Source organism: Furipterus horrens, unplaced genomic scaffold (genome assembly GCF_987537825.1).
Source record: "Furipterus horrens unplaced genomic scaffold, mFurHor1.1.pri manual_scaffold_12, whole genome shotgun sequence".
In the NCBI taxonomy this organism is placed as follows: Eukaryota; Metazoa; Chordata; class Mammalia; order Chiroptera; family Furipteridae; genus Furipterus; species Furipterus horrens.
Window position 1 is genome coordinate 72,929,726 of NW_028327182.1, and position 18,601 is coordinate 72,948,326.

The window sequence follows — 18,601 nt, forward strand, 5'->3', positions numbered from 1 at the left end:
AGAGCATTTGGGAAGAAGAAAGTAGGTAAATAAAGGTATAAAATTATGTTTGGAGAGAGTGGGCAAAAACATGACTAACATACGTGGAGGCTGCTGTGGAAAGACCAATGTTGTGGAAAGACAGAAGGAACTCAAATCCTCTCAGATTAAGGATCGGGACTTGGAAATCAAAAAACAAGTGTCAGGGAGGATGTGGAAAAAGGGACCCTTGTGCACTGTTGGAGGGATTGTAAGTTGGTGCAGTCACTATGGAAAACAGCATGGAGGTTACTCAAAAAATTAAGAATAGAACTTCCATATGATCCAACAATTCCTTCCTGGGTATTTATCTAAAGAAATGGAAAACAGTAATTCAAAAAGACATATGCATCCTTTATGTTCACTGCTGTGTTATGTACAATAGCCAAGATATGAAAGTAGCTTAAGTGCCCATCAGTAGACAAGTGGAAAAAGAAGATGTGGTACATATATACAATGGAATATTACTACTCAGTCATAAAAAAGGAATGAAATCTTGCCATTTGTGACAACATGGATGAACCTAGGGGTATTATGCTAAGTAAAATAAGTCACAGAAAGACAAATACTGCATGACTGCACTTACATGTGGAATCTAAAAAGAAAAATAAATAAACAAACAAAATAAACTGACAGATACAGAGAACAGACTGATGGGAGGGAGTCTGGGCCATAGGTGGAAAAGGGGAAGGGATTAAGAAGTACAAATTGCCAGTTATAAAAATAGCCACAGGGATGTAAAGTACAGCATTGGGAACAGAGTCAATAATATTGTAAAAACTATATATGATGTCAGGTGGGTACTAGACTTACTGGGGTGATCACTTCATAAATTAGATGAATGTCTAATTAATCACTAATATAATACTGTATGTCAACTATGTATAATACTGTGTGTCAACTAGAATTGAAAACTAAATTAAAAACAAAAAGGACTGAGACTTATTGAGAAGGCAAATTCTGGGGGGAGGTACAGGGGAAAATCAAGGGCAGCTGTGGAGCACAGGAATGCTCTAATTTCGGTTGAGTCTTAGGGGAAAAACACTGCCAGAAGTATGTAGGATGAAGTGAAGAGAGATAGTTAGGGGGCAACTGCCAGTTTCAGGTGGGAGATGGAAAGCCTGGGGCTGGAGCTGAGGACATATAAAAGCAATGGAAATAAATGACGGGCATGAGATGCTGCAGAGGCTGGGCCGGACCTGGCTCCCGATTAGATCTTGGGGTCTGCAAGGGCTGGGATGATTTTAAGTTAGGGGCCTGAGGAAGAAACAGAATGATAAGATGCATGAAGGAGATGAATGATGGGAAGTGAAACTGACTTGAGCTACAATGAAAAAGAATAGCTAAAGATGGATTCAGCACACCCAGGAGAAAATAAAAGTGAACAAAAGGCACTGAACGTTGATAAGCGGTGTCTGAGGGGGGAGAGTCAGAGGATTGATCCTGCATGGCCCTGACGCTGTTTAATTTGGGAGAAAACTTGGCCAAAGGTAACATTCACTAACTATACAGACTGCTTTCGACTTGCTTTTAAATTTTCCACCCTCCCAGAGTTTATGGATCCTCCCCAATCTTTTCAATAACCGCACCTGCTACAGTATATGGATGTGCCACAATTTATCATCCTCCTTCTGAAGGGCATTAGGTGGTAAGAGGAAGAATGCATCGGTGTTGCTAATAGGAAAAAGTGGCGCTCCCTGTCACCTGTACCTCATTTTCTCTGCTGGACTTCTTTTGGACTCAGACCCTCTTGGAAGAGACACAGAAACACAGAAAGCAGCTGCCCACTCTGGCATGTCCATCTATTGTTGGTGTTTTTTCTCATAAATTGATAGTTATCTTTGATGTTAGTTTGAGGCTTAAATGGGATCATAAACAGAAGGGGCCACTGTGATGCAGCCTGGCCCAGAGCTCCCAAGTTAGAGCCAGGGGCAAGGCATACTTCCCACAGTTACAACAACTGTAAAAAAAAAGAAAAGAAAAAAGAAAAAAACTGCCTCATGGAAAAATCGTAAAATAACTCGGGTATAGGCTTTTATTACACTTAGTCCAACATACCTCAAACTCCAGATAGTGATCTTTCAGTTTGTACTCATCTATCTCCTTGGCCTTCACTTTCTTGTCTGGGGGATATGAGCGATGCTCAGCCAGCTCCGTGGTAATCTGCTTTAGCTTGCTTTCATGAGATTTCAGCTGTTCCTCCTGCAGGAAATATTAAGCCATTTAATGTCCGAACATAAATCAATAAGAATCCCTTATGATGAATGACTTTAATTCACTGAAACAGGCCTGTGTGCCTCGGCTGCCATATCTTACCAGTTTTCTCAAGCCTGGTCACATGTACCTTTGCAAAATGGCAACCAAGGCCAGCCTCCCTCCCCAGGCCCTGGCACAAAACCCAACACGTTCAGAGCCCTTTACCAGGTTAACCGCCACGGAGTTGAGACAAAACCTTCTATGATGCCCCAACAGGCAAGGCACCTGCTGAACAACCGAACACCTGTCCTAAGCGCCACACAACTTGGCTTCTCCATTTCATGGCTGCTCGGCAATGTCGCTAGTTTCCCCGTCTGTCACAATGACCAAAGAGCCTATCTGCATATTTTTTCCCTTTTTGAAATAAGCAATGTCACTAAAAAATAATTTCATTTTTTTTTTATTTTTGGTTTTTCAATTACAGTTGTCCCACTTTTCCCCCATTTCTCTCCCCCATAAAAAATAATTTCTGAAAGTTATCAGATAATATTTTAAGTAAATGTAGCAGTCCATGCTCTTTTCCTCCAAAGTAGTATAAGTCTGACTTCCTTCAACTTTATTGACCCAAAGTAGTTACTCAGTTAAAACGCACTTATAGAGGAAATGCTGCCTGGATGATGTTATTACAGGCATCATGCACCAATGCAACATGGGTGATCCCATGTCAAAAAACTTCATTCTAGGGCAGCCATTTATGTCAGCTGAGCAATAAGCTACCTAATAAGAGATGCTATCAAATTCTCTGGTAGTATTTAAAAAAAAATTAAACAAAGAGATTGGAATTCTTTTGCATTCCTAAAATTGCATTCCTGCTTTGCTTACTATTCTACTTTCACATGTAATTATGTAAATCCTTGTTGAGTATAAATTTCACACGTGCAATAAGAAATGGATGAAGACAAATTAAAGGGAACTGATTAAACCAGGTGATAAATACATTTTGTATAATAGCAACATAATTTCAAAATATAAACATTTTATTTTAGATGAGTGAAATAATTAAAAAGACTACCAAAAAGTAATAATTATGGACACTAATTAAGATTATAACATCAATGTAAATTTTAAAAAATATTCAGAAATTAGAGTCACATATGATATCTTCAGGATTTGTTATAATGCACATCCTGAAAGCCAAACAAGGAAAAGAAATCTAAGTCTAAAGCCATCAAAATAGAAAAGAACAACGAAACATTTTAAAAAAGCAGAGTACATGACCAGAAAAATGAACAACAGAGGTGGTAGGAATAAGCAAAGTGAATCAAAGATGACAAGACTCATTTAAAAATACCAGCTAACTGAAACAAACAAAACACCTAAAGAAGTCCCAGTAAAGTACAGGGGAAAAAAGAAACTTACTTTGAGATTTCAGAGAGGGGTCTATATCTCCACGCCTATCATTTGTACACTGATAATTCTGAAGACAAGTGAAAAATGCTTTAGATAGCTTTTATTTACAATTTTTCATTCATCTTTCTCTTTTTTTTTTTTCTCTAAGGAGACTACAGACTATGTTATGAACTGAACTGAGTGTTTGTGTCCCTCCAAAATTCATATGTTGAAGCCTAGTGTGGCTATATTTGTAGAAGGTGTTTCTGAGGAAGTAATTAAGGTTAGATGAGGTCATAAGAGCAGTGCCCGGATGCAATGGGATTAGTGTCTTTGTAAGAAGAGACACCAAGAACACACTCTCTCTGAGGGCATACACCAAAGAAAGGCCCTTTGAGGACACAGAAAAAAGGGGGGCCAAGTGTACCCCACAGGGAGATCCCTCACCAGGCCCCAGCACTGCTGGCACCTTGATCTGGGACTTCCAGTCAGCAGAACTGTGACAAAAATAAACCTGTCATTTAAGGCACCCAGTCTGTGGCATCTTGTTCTGGCAGCCAGAGGTGACTAAGAAGAACGTATTAATAGCAATCTTCTCTCAAAGTAATTTTCCTTTGTGTATTTACTGCAACACGTAAATCATTTAATAGAATTTTTGGCAAGATATTTGGTGATCAGACCATTTTGAAAAATAAACACATGAGTTATCTTTTCTCTGTTTAAAAAAATGTTTCAGGTATATTAAAAAGTTATATTGAATGATATATAAAAAACACTAACATATTTAGCACCCAGTTTAACAAATTAAAATATTATAAAAATAAGTTGAAACTCTTTGTATTTATCTACTCTTATTTATTTTTTATGCTATTCTTATACCAAAGAAATAGAGTATGTTCCATAGGTTTTTATACTTAATAAACTTCTTTTGTAATTTATCATTCAACATGTTTTAAAAATTTGTTCACATATAAGCTCTAGTTACTTCCTTTTAATCACTGCGTAGTATTCCACTGTAGGACATACAACTTCACTGAAGGATATTTAGGTTGTTTTCAGTTTTGAACATGGTGCCTAATTAATACGAGCAAGAATTTTCCTATAGTATAATCACCACGAGGCGGGATTTCTGGATTTCAGAATATGCTCATCCTTAAGAAGACTAAACTGTAGTTCAAGTAGGAAATGGTTAATCATTATAATTTGAAGTCACATATTCCTGATTACAGGGAGGATGAATATGTTTTCACATGTTTACTGGGTTTCCTCTTCTGTAAGCTGGCTGCTAAATACTGGACCCATTTTTCTATTGTAAAGTATATTGATTTATAGTTTATTTTAAGAAAATACATTTTTTCCTTTTTGGTTAATAAAATGATTAGAATCCAAATACTAGCTTTTTTCAAATAAGATTTTACATAATTTAATGAAGGAATTTATAAAATTCTCTGTATTTTTGGATTTTTGCCTCTGTGTAAATATTCTCTTAGATGTTTGCCTTTTCCAAAAGCTTTAGATCTAGGCTTCTCCATCTTGAACACTCAAATTTCTCTTTCTTGTTGAATAAATCCCAATTTCTACTCATTTTAGTGAGGAATTTATGCCAGGACAACACTATGCAAAGTATGTTGTACTTGTCACTTTCCTACCAAAACCAGTTTACCAGGTTTTACTCATTGCTATTGGTCTGCTGCATGGGCAACAGCAGACCCTCCATGTCGCCCTGCCCAGGCTCTGTAGCTTCAGCTTCACTGGAGAGGACACTCCAGCGTCATCGCGGGATGGCGATTCAACACGGGAGGAGACAGATGCCGTGTCACTCCCGAGTCGGACTGCACAGCCATTCTCGGCGGTGCAGATAGACTCTTGGGAAGCTACGCCATCGTCTCTCGAGACGGACGGCTGCCGACGACGACGACTCATTGCTATTAAGCAATGGCTTATACATGTGACTATACCTCTAGCAGCATAAAGGGTTAGTCATTTGGGCTATATTTTTATGAAGAAACCAGTCAAAGAAATGTTGAAATTCAATGTGCAATGCTTAACTCCTATTGCAGTTCCTTCATGAAGCAAGACTCAATGAAATCACCTCAAAATAAAAGGATTTTAAAACCACTTCTTTAATCTATTTTGACCAGTGAAATAAAAATACCACATGGCTCTCATGGGCCTAGACTGCTAGACGATGTAAATTATTCCAATGCTAAAATCCCACGGTAAAGGAGACACAGACTTCCCTGACAAAAACCGATGGGGAAACGGAGGAGGGCAGCGGCCACGGAGCAGCGCTGCGCTCCCAGACGCAGGACCGCTGAACTCGTGAGAGACATGATGAAGACAGACAAGGGAGGGGCCCTGCTGGGTTTCTCCCTTTGGTCTTGGCTCCTACAATTCATTGGGGGAGCAAATACACTGTTCTTATGAGACCATAAGAACAAAAGGGATTTCAGAGAAGGCAGAGAAATACATCCGACAGTTTAAAGGAAGGGAACAGAGATAGGAAGTGGTATGTACTGAAAACTTTTAAGTTAGGAACTTAAAACTTTTAATTTAAGGAATGACATTAAAATCATAGATGAAAAAAAATTACTGTGGTTATATGTCAATAAATGTAATTGGTAAAACCTTTGATAATATACACAATGAAATTTTATGTAAAAGGCAAGTGTCAGATGATGTCACCCAAGACTTACTTTTTTCCTACTTATATAGTACTTTGAGGAAATCTCCTATTTTGTTTTAAAATACTAAACTCTAATTCCATGTCCATGAAGAAGATATTTCTAACTGATGAGGCAACAGGGCCAGGCAAGTGGATGTTCAAGATCTCTGAGGGCGTCAAGGGCTGAGACCTTATTCTGACGCACAGCCCAGGGGCCCAGACGCCACTAGCAAGGCTCAGAAATGAGCTCTTTCATCTTTTCTACCAAGCGTAAGACTTACTTATTCCTTCTCAAAGAGAAAAAAAATGAAAGAAAAGCGGTGGGAAATGAAAGGAATGGACTATATAGAAATGCACCTGCAAGAGGAAAGGAGGAACAGCGAGGACTAGAGAGAGACGGCCGGATGCTCCAGGGGAGGAGAAAAGAGTCATCCATTGCAGCTCGCACTGAACACCGACTCTGCAGCGGCGCTGTGCTGGGTGCTGGAGAAGCCACGGCTCCTGCCCTCACCCCCCAACTGTGGAATATGGAATCCCCGGAATGCTAGGGTGGAAGAGAACCGGCCATCGTCCCTTCTCACTTACTCCTCTTAGAGGCGAAGGAGACCAGAGGGTTCTGGCTCAAGCCACACAGGTAAGGACAATGGGCAGCACCCCCTTCTCCCAACTCCTAGTCATAAACTCGCCTTGGGACAACCTTCTTAAATCCAAAGGGCTACTGAAAACAAGTTTTAAAATGTCCCATTTCTTCATGTTTCAAGGCTGACCTCAGCTTTCAAAACCTGGCAGACTCTGTCAGTCCCAGTGTGCCTTCTCCTGCGGTTCTCACACACGCACGGTGTGCCCAGGTCCTTCCTCCGCGTCCCACTCCAGACCAGCATTACTCTAGACCTCACACTCTCTTCCTCTCCTGCACTTAAGTGCCTATACCACATGGTGATTACAAGACAGCCTCTGATTTATGTGTGACTTTTATCTCCTTTAATGGTTACCAGCTCTTTAAAGGCTGAAAAAGATGATTTTTCTCAAATCCTCCAGCATCTAGTACACTGTTGAGCAGAGACCATAGTCCATAGCATAGTTTCTGGCTTACGGATATTACCTGCCTCACATTAACTAACACATGCCTTCAGCTCTCATTAGCTGAGAGTCAAGACCATTGCCTGAGCTATTTTTATAATGCCCACATAGTTCATATAATACCCTATATATAGGCCCCTCAATGAACAGTGGCTGAATAAATGAAGCATTTTTTTTTAAAGGGAAGGTAAGAATGGGAGGGCTCATACTGTTTCCTTAGTGCTGTTTTAAAGTAGATGACTCAGAAGAGAATGACATTTCTAGGAACCTGAGAGGCAGTTTATAAGTTGAATTGCTAAGCACTGCAACCTCATCAAACCCAAGCGGTATGGAACTTAGAATAAAGAACATCTGCTCCTGAGTCAGTGTGAGGGGGGCTACTGCCGAAAACACCATCAGAAAGATTTTCTTTCATCATTTCACGTTTAAAACAATTGTAAAGACCTTAAACGGTGTTCAGTGAGCTTTAGCATAACATCAATGTGATTTAATTAACTGTCTTATTAAGTATTTAATATATATTAAGTACAGCCCTCTAAGTCCTGAATATAAAACTTATCTACTCTGGAAATGTGTAGTCACGCTCTAAGGCCATGGTAGAGTCTGGGCTGCATCTTATTGGCAGAAGTGAGCCAGCTAAGGTTAAGTGACAGAATATGAAACATATTTTAGCCAGAACCAAGAAGGAGGGACTGGAGAGAAGCAAGATCAGAGGAGCAGAGTCGAGTGGTTACGGGAGTAGTCTGCCAGGGTTTTCCAAAGTGGGGCGTGTGCATCCTAGGCAAGATGAGCCCTTGGGAAGGGTTTTTTAAGTCAGCAGTGAGATACAATTCACATTCCATACAGTTCACCCATTTGAAGTGCATAATTCACTGTTTTTCAGTATATTCACAGGGTTGTGCAACTATCACCTCACTTAAGTTTAATGACATTTTAGTTCCCCTAAGGAGACTCTTTGGGAATGGAATCTCGCAGTATGCTTCTTTTGTGACTGGCTTCTTTCACTTAGCATAATGTCTTCAAGGTTCATCCATATTGCAGGATATGTCACATTTAATTCACCTAATTATCAGCTGGTCATCATTTCCACCTTTGGCTATTATGAATAATGCTGCTATGAACTTTTGTGTACGAGTTTTTGTGTGGGTGTGTTTTCATTCTCTTGATACCTAAGTAGGAGTGAAATTGCTGGGTCACAGGTTCACTCTATTATTAATAATTTAATGAACCACCAACATGTTTTCCAAAGTAGCTGCATCAATCTACATTGCAACCAGCAATGTACAAGAGTAACTAACTTCTCCACATCCACACCAACACATTATTTTCCTTTTTAAATAAAAAGGTTTTAAAAAATTATAGCCATCCTAATGATGTAAAGTGGTATCCCATGGTCTTGATTTGTACTGTATGTCCCTAATGATGTTTGGCATTTTTTCATGTTGTATTGATAGCAGGACAGGCAATACATTTTATATAAAGAATACATATACTGTAGGATATCTGCTCAAATATTTAGTATTGATAAAGTGATTAAAGAAGTCAGGAGACCAATTAACTAGGTAAAAGATGACAAAGTCTAAATTAAGGGAGGTGGGTAGGATATGGAAGATACTTAAGAAGTGACAAGATTTGTGACTGCAACATGAAATTGATGGGTTGGGAAGGGGCTGGGTCTGGCCAGTGAGGGACACAACCACAAGAATGACTTCCTTCTCTGAAGTCCACCAAATGTCTGCCTGTTCCAGGAGGCCACTGAGAGGATGTGACTGCAGGATGGCCCTTGAGCTTGACAGGCAATAATAGGCTCCTCATCCTCTGCCCTGTCTTTAGAATGTGCACTCAGCTTGCCCTTCACACACTGGTAACTGCCCCAAGGACACAGCCTTGAGAGAGTTGGGCGTTGTTGAGACATGTGCGTGGTGCGTGTGGCTGAACCCAGTCAAGGCCTTTACATAAACTATTAAGATTCTGGTGGATGGGTGCAAAGATCTACTTAAATAAACCCTGTGTACACTGAAGTTTGAAAATCGTTACTCTGATGAGTAGAAAGGGGGTCCTGAATAGATTCTGGAGAGGGCCAGCCGTGAAATCCTGCCTGAAGTGCTACACCAGAAGGAGAAACAGAACTTAAAATCTCAAACGAGTCCCTCCACCCCCAACAGAAGAAAACTGTGCTCTGGCAATGCTGCCTTGAAAAACAGCTGAGGAGGATGACTCCTCCCACACAGCAGAGTTGTTCAGAAAGAACCACGCTGCACTGACAATGATCAATTTTAATAATGAAGGCTAAAATGTTTTGGATAGAAGACAAGAATCAATTAAAGCTTGCAAATGACAGGGTGATGAACAGTGTGTTTTTAAAAGTGCCAAACAACCTTAATTGGATGTTTAGTTTTTTCCTAACACTATTTAATTTTTTTTTCCAGCAGGGCACTCACAATGCTATATGTGTATTTTGTAAATGGAAATTATCCCAGTGGTTCTGGCATTTAGGGGACTGTTAGCCAGGCTGCAGGTGTATGGAGAAGATGCTTGGGTTAAAGTAGTGGTTCTCAACACTGGGGGTCGGGGAGGGGGGAACGGGGGAAGAGATATTTTGACCCTACAGGGCATTTGGCATGAAGACATTTTTGGTTGTCAGAACTAGGGGGATGATACTGGCATCCAGTGGGGTACAGGCTGGGGATATTGCTAAATGTCCTATAATTCATCCTACAACAAAGAACTATCCAGGCAAAATGTCAGTACAGTGCCAAGGTCGAAAATGCCTAGGCTGCAGGATGAGGACGAGCCTTCAAGGCACGGAAGCACTCGTGGGCACACAGACACATTCCAGGACCCAGTGGAGGCGCACCACGACCCCAGCGTAGTCGGAAGCGGAGGGAGCCCTCTGCACCTGCACAAACTTGTTTTTACATATTTGTTTCTACATTGTCCTTTCACTCTCAAAGATAAAATATCTTTTTCATTTTCAGTAAATAAACATAATGACCTGGGCAAAAACCAAACTGAACCAAACCAAACCAAACCAAACCAAACAAAGCTAGTGATAGAACCTTAAAAATATTCTAGAATGATCTTGTTTTCCAAATGGAAAACTGAGGCCCACAGAGATCTGGTGATTTATTGGTAGTGAAGGAAATCATCTTATTATTGTATAAAGACATTAAATTTCTGAAAGGGCTTGGTCATCTTGTCTTATGTAACATAAGAGGATACTTCTTTTTGGTTATTGCTTTCTTATTTAAAATCTTAAATTCATCATTTTGATCACATTACATATGAATTTTTTGCACTGCTCTGGATTTATGTACAAAATGAGAAAATATATAAAAATTTTATTCAACCTAGTTTTAGTTCCAGTATAAGATTTATTTAAATTAGGATTCTGCCTTCACAATGGTGCTTGCTTGCCTGGTCTCATGGTAAAAATACACAAGTAGATGAACACTTTCATTTTCATGTACAAGTGACATACTAATATAGCCCACACATAAATATGACAATAGTAAATAGAAATGTAAATTCTACAATGAGGAAAGAACAAGGGAAAACTTCTATGTAGCTCTATGCTTATGAATGTTCCTCCTTAACTTCAGCTTACCTTTTCCCCTGAATCTTCCATAGGAGTAATTATGAGAAAGGCCAATCTGTTGAAAAGTATTAACTGGGAAATCCCTAGTGAAATTAATAGAACAAAACCCAACTTCTGAAGGTATTTTTTGCCTCTAGTTGTGCAATTGTTTTTTTCTCCACTTATTATGCAATGTGGCTTACTATTTATGTTAAATATAATTATGTAAAAATTATGTTAAATATCCAAAATAAAGTGAGGAACTAACTGCATTTGCTTTAAGCATCCCTATTTTAGTTGGGTAGATGGAGAACTCTGCCAACATATTATCTGATCATCAATCAGAGGTAAAGTCTTCCTTTTTTCTTAGCGGATTTATTATCCTTGAAAATTAAATGCCATTCTGCCTTGTAAAGTGAGCTGGCTTGGTCCTTTGTATTTTTACTAGCCTTCTTGGTAGCCTATGAACTACACAACACTACCAATGGCTTACATGGTGAGCATCCAATTCATGTTAATTATTATGAATTTAGAAAAACAAAAGAATCTTTCCTGAAACCATGTCTCCCATCTTCTTCCTACCAGTCTGTTTTTAAAAATAAACTTATGGTAAGCCTTAGGCATATTCCCTTCATCCACTTTCTTAAAACCTTTCCTTTCTTCCTCAGAGAAGACCAGCATGGCTTCTCCTTTCCAGTCCATTCCTGCTCTCACCAAGGGACCCAGTGAGCTCCCCACAACTTCACAACAGATATTTTTTGTCCTAATTTTACCTGACTTTTCTACCTATTCTTGGCACAACATCTTCCCTGTTTTTTCCTCAACTAACTTAAAAAAATTGTCAAGAGTCTGTTTTGATGTGCTTCTGAGCATCAGGCACTATAACATCTGGAATGAGAGGAAAAGGACCCAGGGAGGAAGCAACAGGTGGGAAAGCAGGAGACCATGAGGTCCCAAAGGCCAGGCCAGACACCACAGTCCCCAGCTGCTCAAGCCTAGGTGACAGCCCTCGTCCCTCCACTTCAGCAAGCCACTAGGATGATCCGTCCTGTTCTCTCGAGACCTCTGAAATACTTCCACTCCAATCCATCTCTTCTACAACTATCTTAGTTATCTTTGCTCTGCATTATGGAAATTTTGACTTTAAAATTAGCCCTTCTGCTTCTAATAGTTTCCTTCTCTAATACTTTCTTCCTATTGCAACAAGAATGATTTTTTTAAACTTATTTTTTATTGTTTTTCTATTACAGTTGTCCCATTTTTCTCCCTTTGCTCTCCCGTGCTCCACACACCCCGCTAGTCCATCCCCATTTATTTGTCCATGTCCATGGGTCATTCATATTAGTTCCTTGACTAGATCCTTCCCCTTCTTTCCCCTTCCCCTCTCCCATCTGGTCACTGTTGGCCTGTTCCCTGTTTAAATGTCTCTGGTTCTACTTTGCTCATTTGTTTGTTTTGTTCATTAGTTTCCCGTATTAGATGAGATCATATGATATTTATCGTTCGCCTCCTGGCTTATTTCACTAAGCATAATACTCTCACATTCCATCCATGCTATAGCAAAAGGTAGGAGTTCTTTCCTTCTGCTGTGCAGTATTTCATTGTGTAAATGTACCACAGTTTTTTGATCCACACAAGAATGATTTTTAAAGCACAGATTTAATCACACTGCTTTCACATTATTATCCTAAGGATGCTGGGGCATTAATGAAGCATCCAAATCCCACACATGACAAACAAGACCTTTCATTGTCTGGCCTCTGCTTACCTGTAGAGGAATATTTCTTGCCTTTTCTCAACACTTGTGCTCAAATCACATTGAATAACTTATGCATGGTTTCTGCATCCCAGGGCTTCCCCCTCTGGGCATTTGTGATTCTCTTCTCTCTTCCCACACACACCTAACCGCTTCTCATCCTTTCAGCTTCCTAATAGATATCACGCTTCCTTCTTCACCTCCAAGGCCAGGAGAGAGACCCCTTTCCTGTGCCCCCACAGCATACCAGACTCATCCTTCCTGTACCTCAAACCCAACTGTGTTACAATTACTTGCTCATTGGTATTTGCCAATCTAATGTCAGCACCTGCATTTCTATCTCCAGCCTAAAATAGTCTCTGAAGTACAACAGGCACATACTATACGTTTATTAAATAAATGTTTCATCGATAATTATGATATCAAGTTTGTACAGGAGCCAGTTAATAACAAGACCTTGTTGAGCAGAGTCAGGTGAAATTACTTCCATGATTGCACCAATAAGACATCAAAGTAGCTTCCAAAATCCCTAACTAGCTGATAGCAATAGGGGTTGCAGACAGGTTTAAAGTTGGCAAAGATGGATTCAGCTGAGTTTTAAGTAGGAGAGGGACACAATAAAATATGACCTTAACCTGACAACAGGTGAGAAGCTGATGTGAATATATTGGAACAAGGTGCTAGCACATTGTCTTGGTAAGTTAGGGAAATGCACTTGGTGCCCTTGGCTCTCCCTGAGGGGTAAGGAAGGCTCTGTCCCATTCAACTGTCAGCAGTGGATCCCTGGGAATATTTCTGTATACTTGGCATCAAATACAGCCTCAGATATGGGTAAAACTCAACCAGAAAATAAAAATAAACTGAAAGAATGTATAAAAAGCTTGTTTCCAAGCCAGGACACTTAATGGTAATTTGTAAGCTGTTAGTACAAACGAACAAAAAAACACCAGACCTGTACGACTAAGTAGTGAACTAATATAAATTTTTGAAACGAATTCAAAGTATGTGTCCTAACCTTGACTCAACTGGGTCGGCTTCCTGTATGAAGCGTGAAACCCAGCTCACTTCTCTCTGGCTCATTTAAACTACATGCCCTTCCAGGGAATATTCAAATACCTATTTCCAAGGTCGAAGCACTATCAGAACAACTTACCTGAGACAATTTTGTGGTAGTGGCAGGCAGAAGTGGGCGGCTAAACTTCTTCTGAGACCCAATGGCTGCTGGAAACGGCGGTGCAGAAAACACAGCTGCGACGCAGTTAATCTTGTTTATCCAGCCCTGCATCTCCTCCGGACTCCTACGAGAGACAGATGCACGCACATCAGGGTGTTTCTGTATCTACGGGCATCAACTTGCCCATTTGTCACTGCTGATGGAAAATGGCACATAAAGTCATTTATTCTTCTTGGTACAACTAACCCCAGACAAAACTTCCCTGGAGATGAACATTTTCAGCAGCAATCACCACAGTAGTGAAGGGCCCTGGGACCACAGTGTAAGGCTCTGATTATCCCTTCAGGATACAGTGGGGGAAAAAAGTGAAATCACTTATAATAAATATTAAACCACACTTTCTGTTTGATACTAGACTATGTATAAAAATTAATTAAAAAACTAACTCATCTCTTCCAATCACATATTTGATTTTAAAATCCAACTGAGGGATAAATTGATAGAGGGGATGTAAAAGGGTACACCCACTTTGGAAAGCAATGTTGACAGTTTATTAAAAAGATATCTACAAATTATCATACAACCCAGCAATTTGACTCCTAGGTATATACCCAAGAGAAATAAAAACATATAGGCACAAAAAGATTTGTATGTGAATGTTCACATCAGCATTCTTTATAAGAGTCACAAGGAAAAAAAAAAAACACTCCAAATGTCCATCAACTGTAAATGAATGAACAAAATGTGCATATCCATACACCTGACTATTAGTAACGAAGGAATGAAGTGCTGACACGCTACGACATGGACGCACCCCAAAAACTTTATGCTAAGCGAAAGAAGTCAGACACAAAAGACCACACACTCTATGGTTGCATTCATAGGAGATGACCAGAAAAGGCAATGAATGCTACAGAGAGAAGATTAAGTGCTGTCTGGGGTTGGGGTTGAAAATGGGGAGTGAGTACAAAATGGATACCGGGGGATCTCTTTGGGGTGATGGAAGTGTTCCAAAACAGAACTGTGGTGATGGTTGCACAATTCTGTAAATTGTTCAAAATCACTGAATTGTACACTTAAAACAGGTGAAATTAAATGGTATATAAAGTATGTATGTATGTATGTGTGTGTATCTATGCATAAATACATACACATACATATATTGTTAAAAAATCTACCTGAGAGGATGTGGGAATCATCTGATGTCATTATCACACTTAAACTTATATGTCACATACTCACAGTCTAGAATTGACAGCAGTTACTAAACATTTGTGAATTCATAAACAAGTGGTAGAAATAGTTGTGAACCAGAACAGATTATCCACTGTGCATATAATTAATAAAGAATGTAAAATCATTTCCTGTACTGATTCCTCGGAGAGAAGCCACACTAACCTGAGACCATATGAGTCTCATGTCCTCATCGCACTCAGCCCCTCTAATCTGATTTCGCCCGCTCTGTTCTTTCAATTGATTGATTTTGGTATCAGTTCTATTTGAAGTAATTAGATCTCCTTAGTTATTATATTTGGTAATTTATATTGAAAATAAAATAATATTGGGGAATAGGATAATTTGAAGGACTTTTATTACTAATACTGTAATTACACACCTGGCTATGGTTCCCTTGGTGGTGGTAAAACTGTCTTACTTCCACACTACAAAAATCCTATGTAACTCAGATTTCCTTACAACTTCCTCCTCACCGCATGTCTGCAATTTTATACGTTTGCAAGGTCAGCATACACAACTCACTAGAGTACCTATTCTTGTTCTTATTTCTTTTTTGGATCTTACATGGTTTTGGTCAACAAGCATGGAGATACTTGCATTCACCATCTTGATGTCAAATTTCAACCCCGGTGCCAAAAGTGGTCCGTTGGTAGTGGTTCTAAAGTCAAGTCCAGGATGTGAAAGGCATGCTGTGAGTAATTAATACTGTCTGCCATGAACACTGATGCTACGTATGCTCCTGTGAAAATTCCTGTTCTAGAGGTTCCATTCTGAAAATCCAGCTTCTCACTTCACAAACCCAGAATTCTCCATGTGGAATGTTCCACTTCTTGGCTGTCATGGACCCCTTATTAAACTGGTAGTCCATCCTATTTCCTTGCCCACAATATGATTTTATCTTTTCCTCCTAGTTTAATGACAAATTAGAACGCAGGAGAGAAAAGAGAGAATGAATGGACACCTACACTTACTGTCGAACAGCTTCTATGTGCCAGGCACTGTGTGAGGTACTTTCTATACTTGATCTCATCCAGTTCTTACAAGAACCCTATGAGATACATATTATTATCTACACTCCTGAGAAGCTGAGGTTCCAAGAGGTTAAATTAGATGCTAGAACAAAGAGCTAGGAAATGGGGATTTGAACCCAGGTTTATTTTACTCATTATATTTTATTCATGAGGATATGAAGTTCTAGGGATGTAAATGGCTGACTAAAAGTCACAGGGCTACTTTGTAGCAAACAAAAACTTGAACCCAGGGTTTCTATTTCTTATTCTAGTTTTCTCAGGCCGCTAGCTGTCTCTCTAACATAACCAATGACTTTGACTCCAACTCAAAAACTTTCTTCTATAGACCCTGATTCTCTCTCTTGGTATAAAGTGATGCTATGCAAACTAAAAAAACGAGAAGAAACCAAATTAACAAAACATACTGGGCTTGAAAAAGCAAGACCCTCCAGTCGGCAGTTTTAAGTTTAAGCACGTTTGGCTTCTTCTCGTAGTCCGTGGCCTTGGATGCCAGTGCGTGGTGTACACTCACTGCATTTTTCAAATCCTCTTCAGACAGAGACTTTTCTGGCTTATACTCATCCTGTAGGCAGATACAAAAGAAAGAGCATGTTCAGATTTCATCTCTTGATAAGATGTAAAAATACAAGGAAGTTTTGGAACATTCATGACAGTGCGTGAAAAAGTGAAATGAAGGGTCAGTGAAGATTACTCTTTGCTACGACATAAATGTCATAAAACATCCTGTTGCTTGAAAAATATGCTCAGAATGAGAAAACACACTTTACTTAAGGGGCACTTTTCGAGAAGCTGTTATATCACAATGAAGGTAAACAGCTAAAGTAGGCCAAAGACAAAATGTCTATCGCTGATGTTTTGTAGTGATTTGAATGAAGCCAGGTACACAGTCCAGGTGACGTGGATTCAGGAATAAGTGGACAAATGCAGAAACTTTCAGAAACCCATCAACAGAATGACATGAATGGTGAAAATCAGACCATTGTTCTCTTTGCTCTGAAGACACTACGTTGTCCTGCTACGTTTTTTTTATCAAAATAAAAAGGAACAGTAAAATGAAATGATTTCTCCAGCTGTTCTCTGAAAGAGGAAAATCAGTTTAATAATCAGGATAAAGCTTAGCTGTATTATCATAAATTTGAAAAATGGGTAAAATTACATAAAAAGGAAGGTGTCATAGATGCAATTTTATCTATGTACACAATTCATAATTTATAAAGGTTATTTTGTATGGTTTCCCTCCAAATATACCTCAAAAAAATCCAACCAGTAGAATAATAAAAACGTAAAACAAATTTGTTTCTATTATTATTATTATTACTATTATTATTTTATCTAGTAGTTTTCCTGGGTTGTTGTTGTTATTATTCCATCTAGTAGTTTTCCTGAGTCCATTAGAATTAAAAAGGCCTCAAAACCAATGTAAATATAGTAAACATTACAAACTGTTTTAGGAGATGTTTTCTAGTATTTAAAATCCCCTCTTCCCCCTTCCTCTACTTTATCAGATATGATGCTAAACTTGAACTTCTGTAAAGAGGACGTTCACATGCACGGACACACAGACACACACACACCTCACACATGTGTGCACACTTCGCTTTCTAATTAGCTAAAGGGAGACATTGCCTATTACCACAGAATAGTTTTATCAATTTTCAAAAAACCTGCAATTAAACTCTCCCATACTTCCTGCCCCTCCCCTATCCTCTTCGCAAAGCAAATACTAATTCTAATGTACTACGGCTGTCATTTCAAACTGAGTCAGAAATAAACAGCAGTTGTTGATCCTCAATGATCAGCATCAGTGGCAGCACTAAGAGACAAAGGTAGGGATAACCTGAAATATACAGTCAGTACCAACAGTAATATAGAGTGCCTAAATTTATAACATTAAATGATGAAATTTCTACTTTAAGATTGCAACAAGTCTATTTTATAAAGCCTCAGAAATGAAGAACTGCTGTTGACAAGAACAGCTTTCTAGAGAGGTATGATGAATAAAAAAGAATAAAAAGAAATCTTAAAGTAAAATACAAGATATTTACATATATCTGTTCTTTACCTTTAATGCATAAAACTACAATCTAGTTATGTTTTGGGGCCTTGTCTTTTCTAAATAAGTTTTTTATTACTGATTTAACATTCCAAAGAGTAACAAATCTCCTTCCAGGGGAATTGTTTTAGAATAGGAGTACCTCCTAAAGGTAGCTTGACTACAAAATCCCCTCCAGCCTTACGATGATGCTAACAGAACCCTGCATAGCTGGCCCTCACTCAACCATTTGATTCCAGACAGGAATCGGAGGATAAATAACTTGGGCCAAAATTATCTTCACAGAACTGTATGCTACTTCCATTTCCATACAGACTGATCTGTAACACACCTGATATCTGAGTTTGCACAGAGGTCAGCCTAGAAATTTTGAATGCACCATTTTTGATGCTCTAGGTTCATAATTTGGGCTTTTATCTTAATTTC

At 39.1% G+C, this 18,601-nt stretch overlaps 1 protein-coding gene across 4 annotated transcripts in view; it reads right to left on the reverse strand.

Moving 5' to 3' along the window:
• Positions 1-18,601, reverse strand: part of PSD3 (pleckstrin and Sec7 domain containing 3) — a 458,929-nt gene that overhangs the window by 24,371 nt on the left and 415,957 nt on the right. For all 4 annotated transcript variants that reach the window (XM_090258695.1, XM_090258696.1, XM_090258697.1 and 1 more), the window contains 3 exons: positions 16,527-16,684; positions 13,835-13,979; positions 2,077-2,220 (listed from right to left, as the gene is read on the reverse strand). In XM_090258695.1, coding sequence (XP_090114821.1) covers positions 2,077-2,220; positions 13,835-13,979; positions 16,527-16,684 — 447 coding nt within the window. The remainder of the gene's footprint in view (positions 1-2,076; positions 2,221-13,834; positions 13,980-16,526; positions 16,685-18,601) is intronic.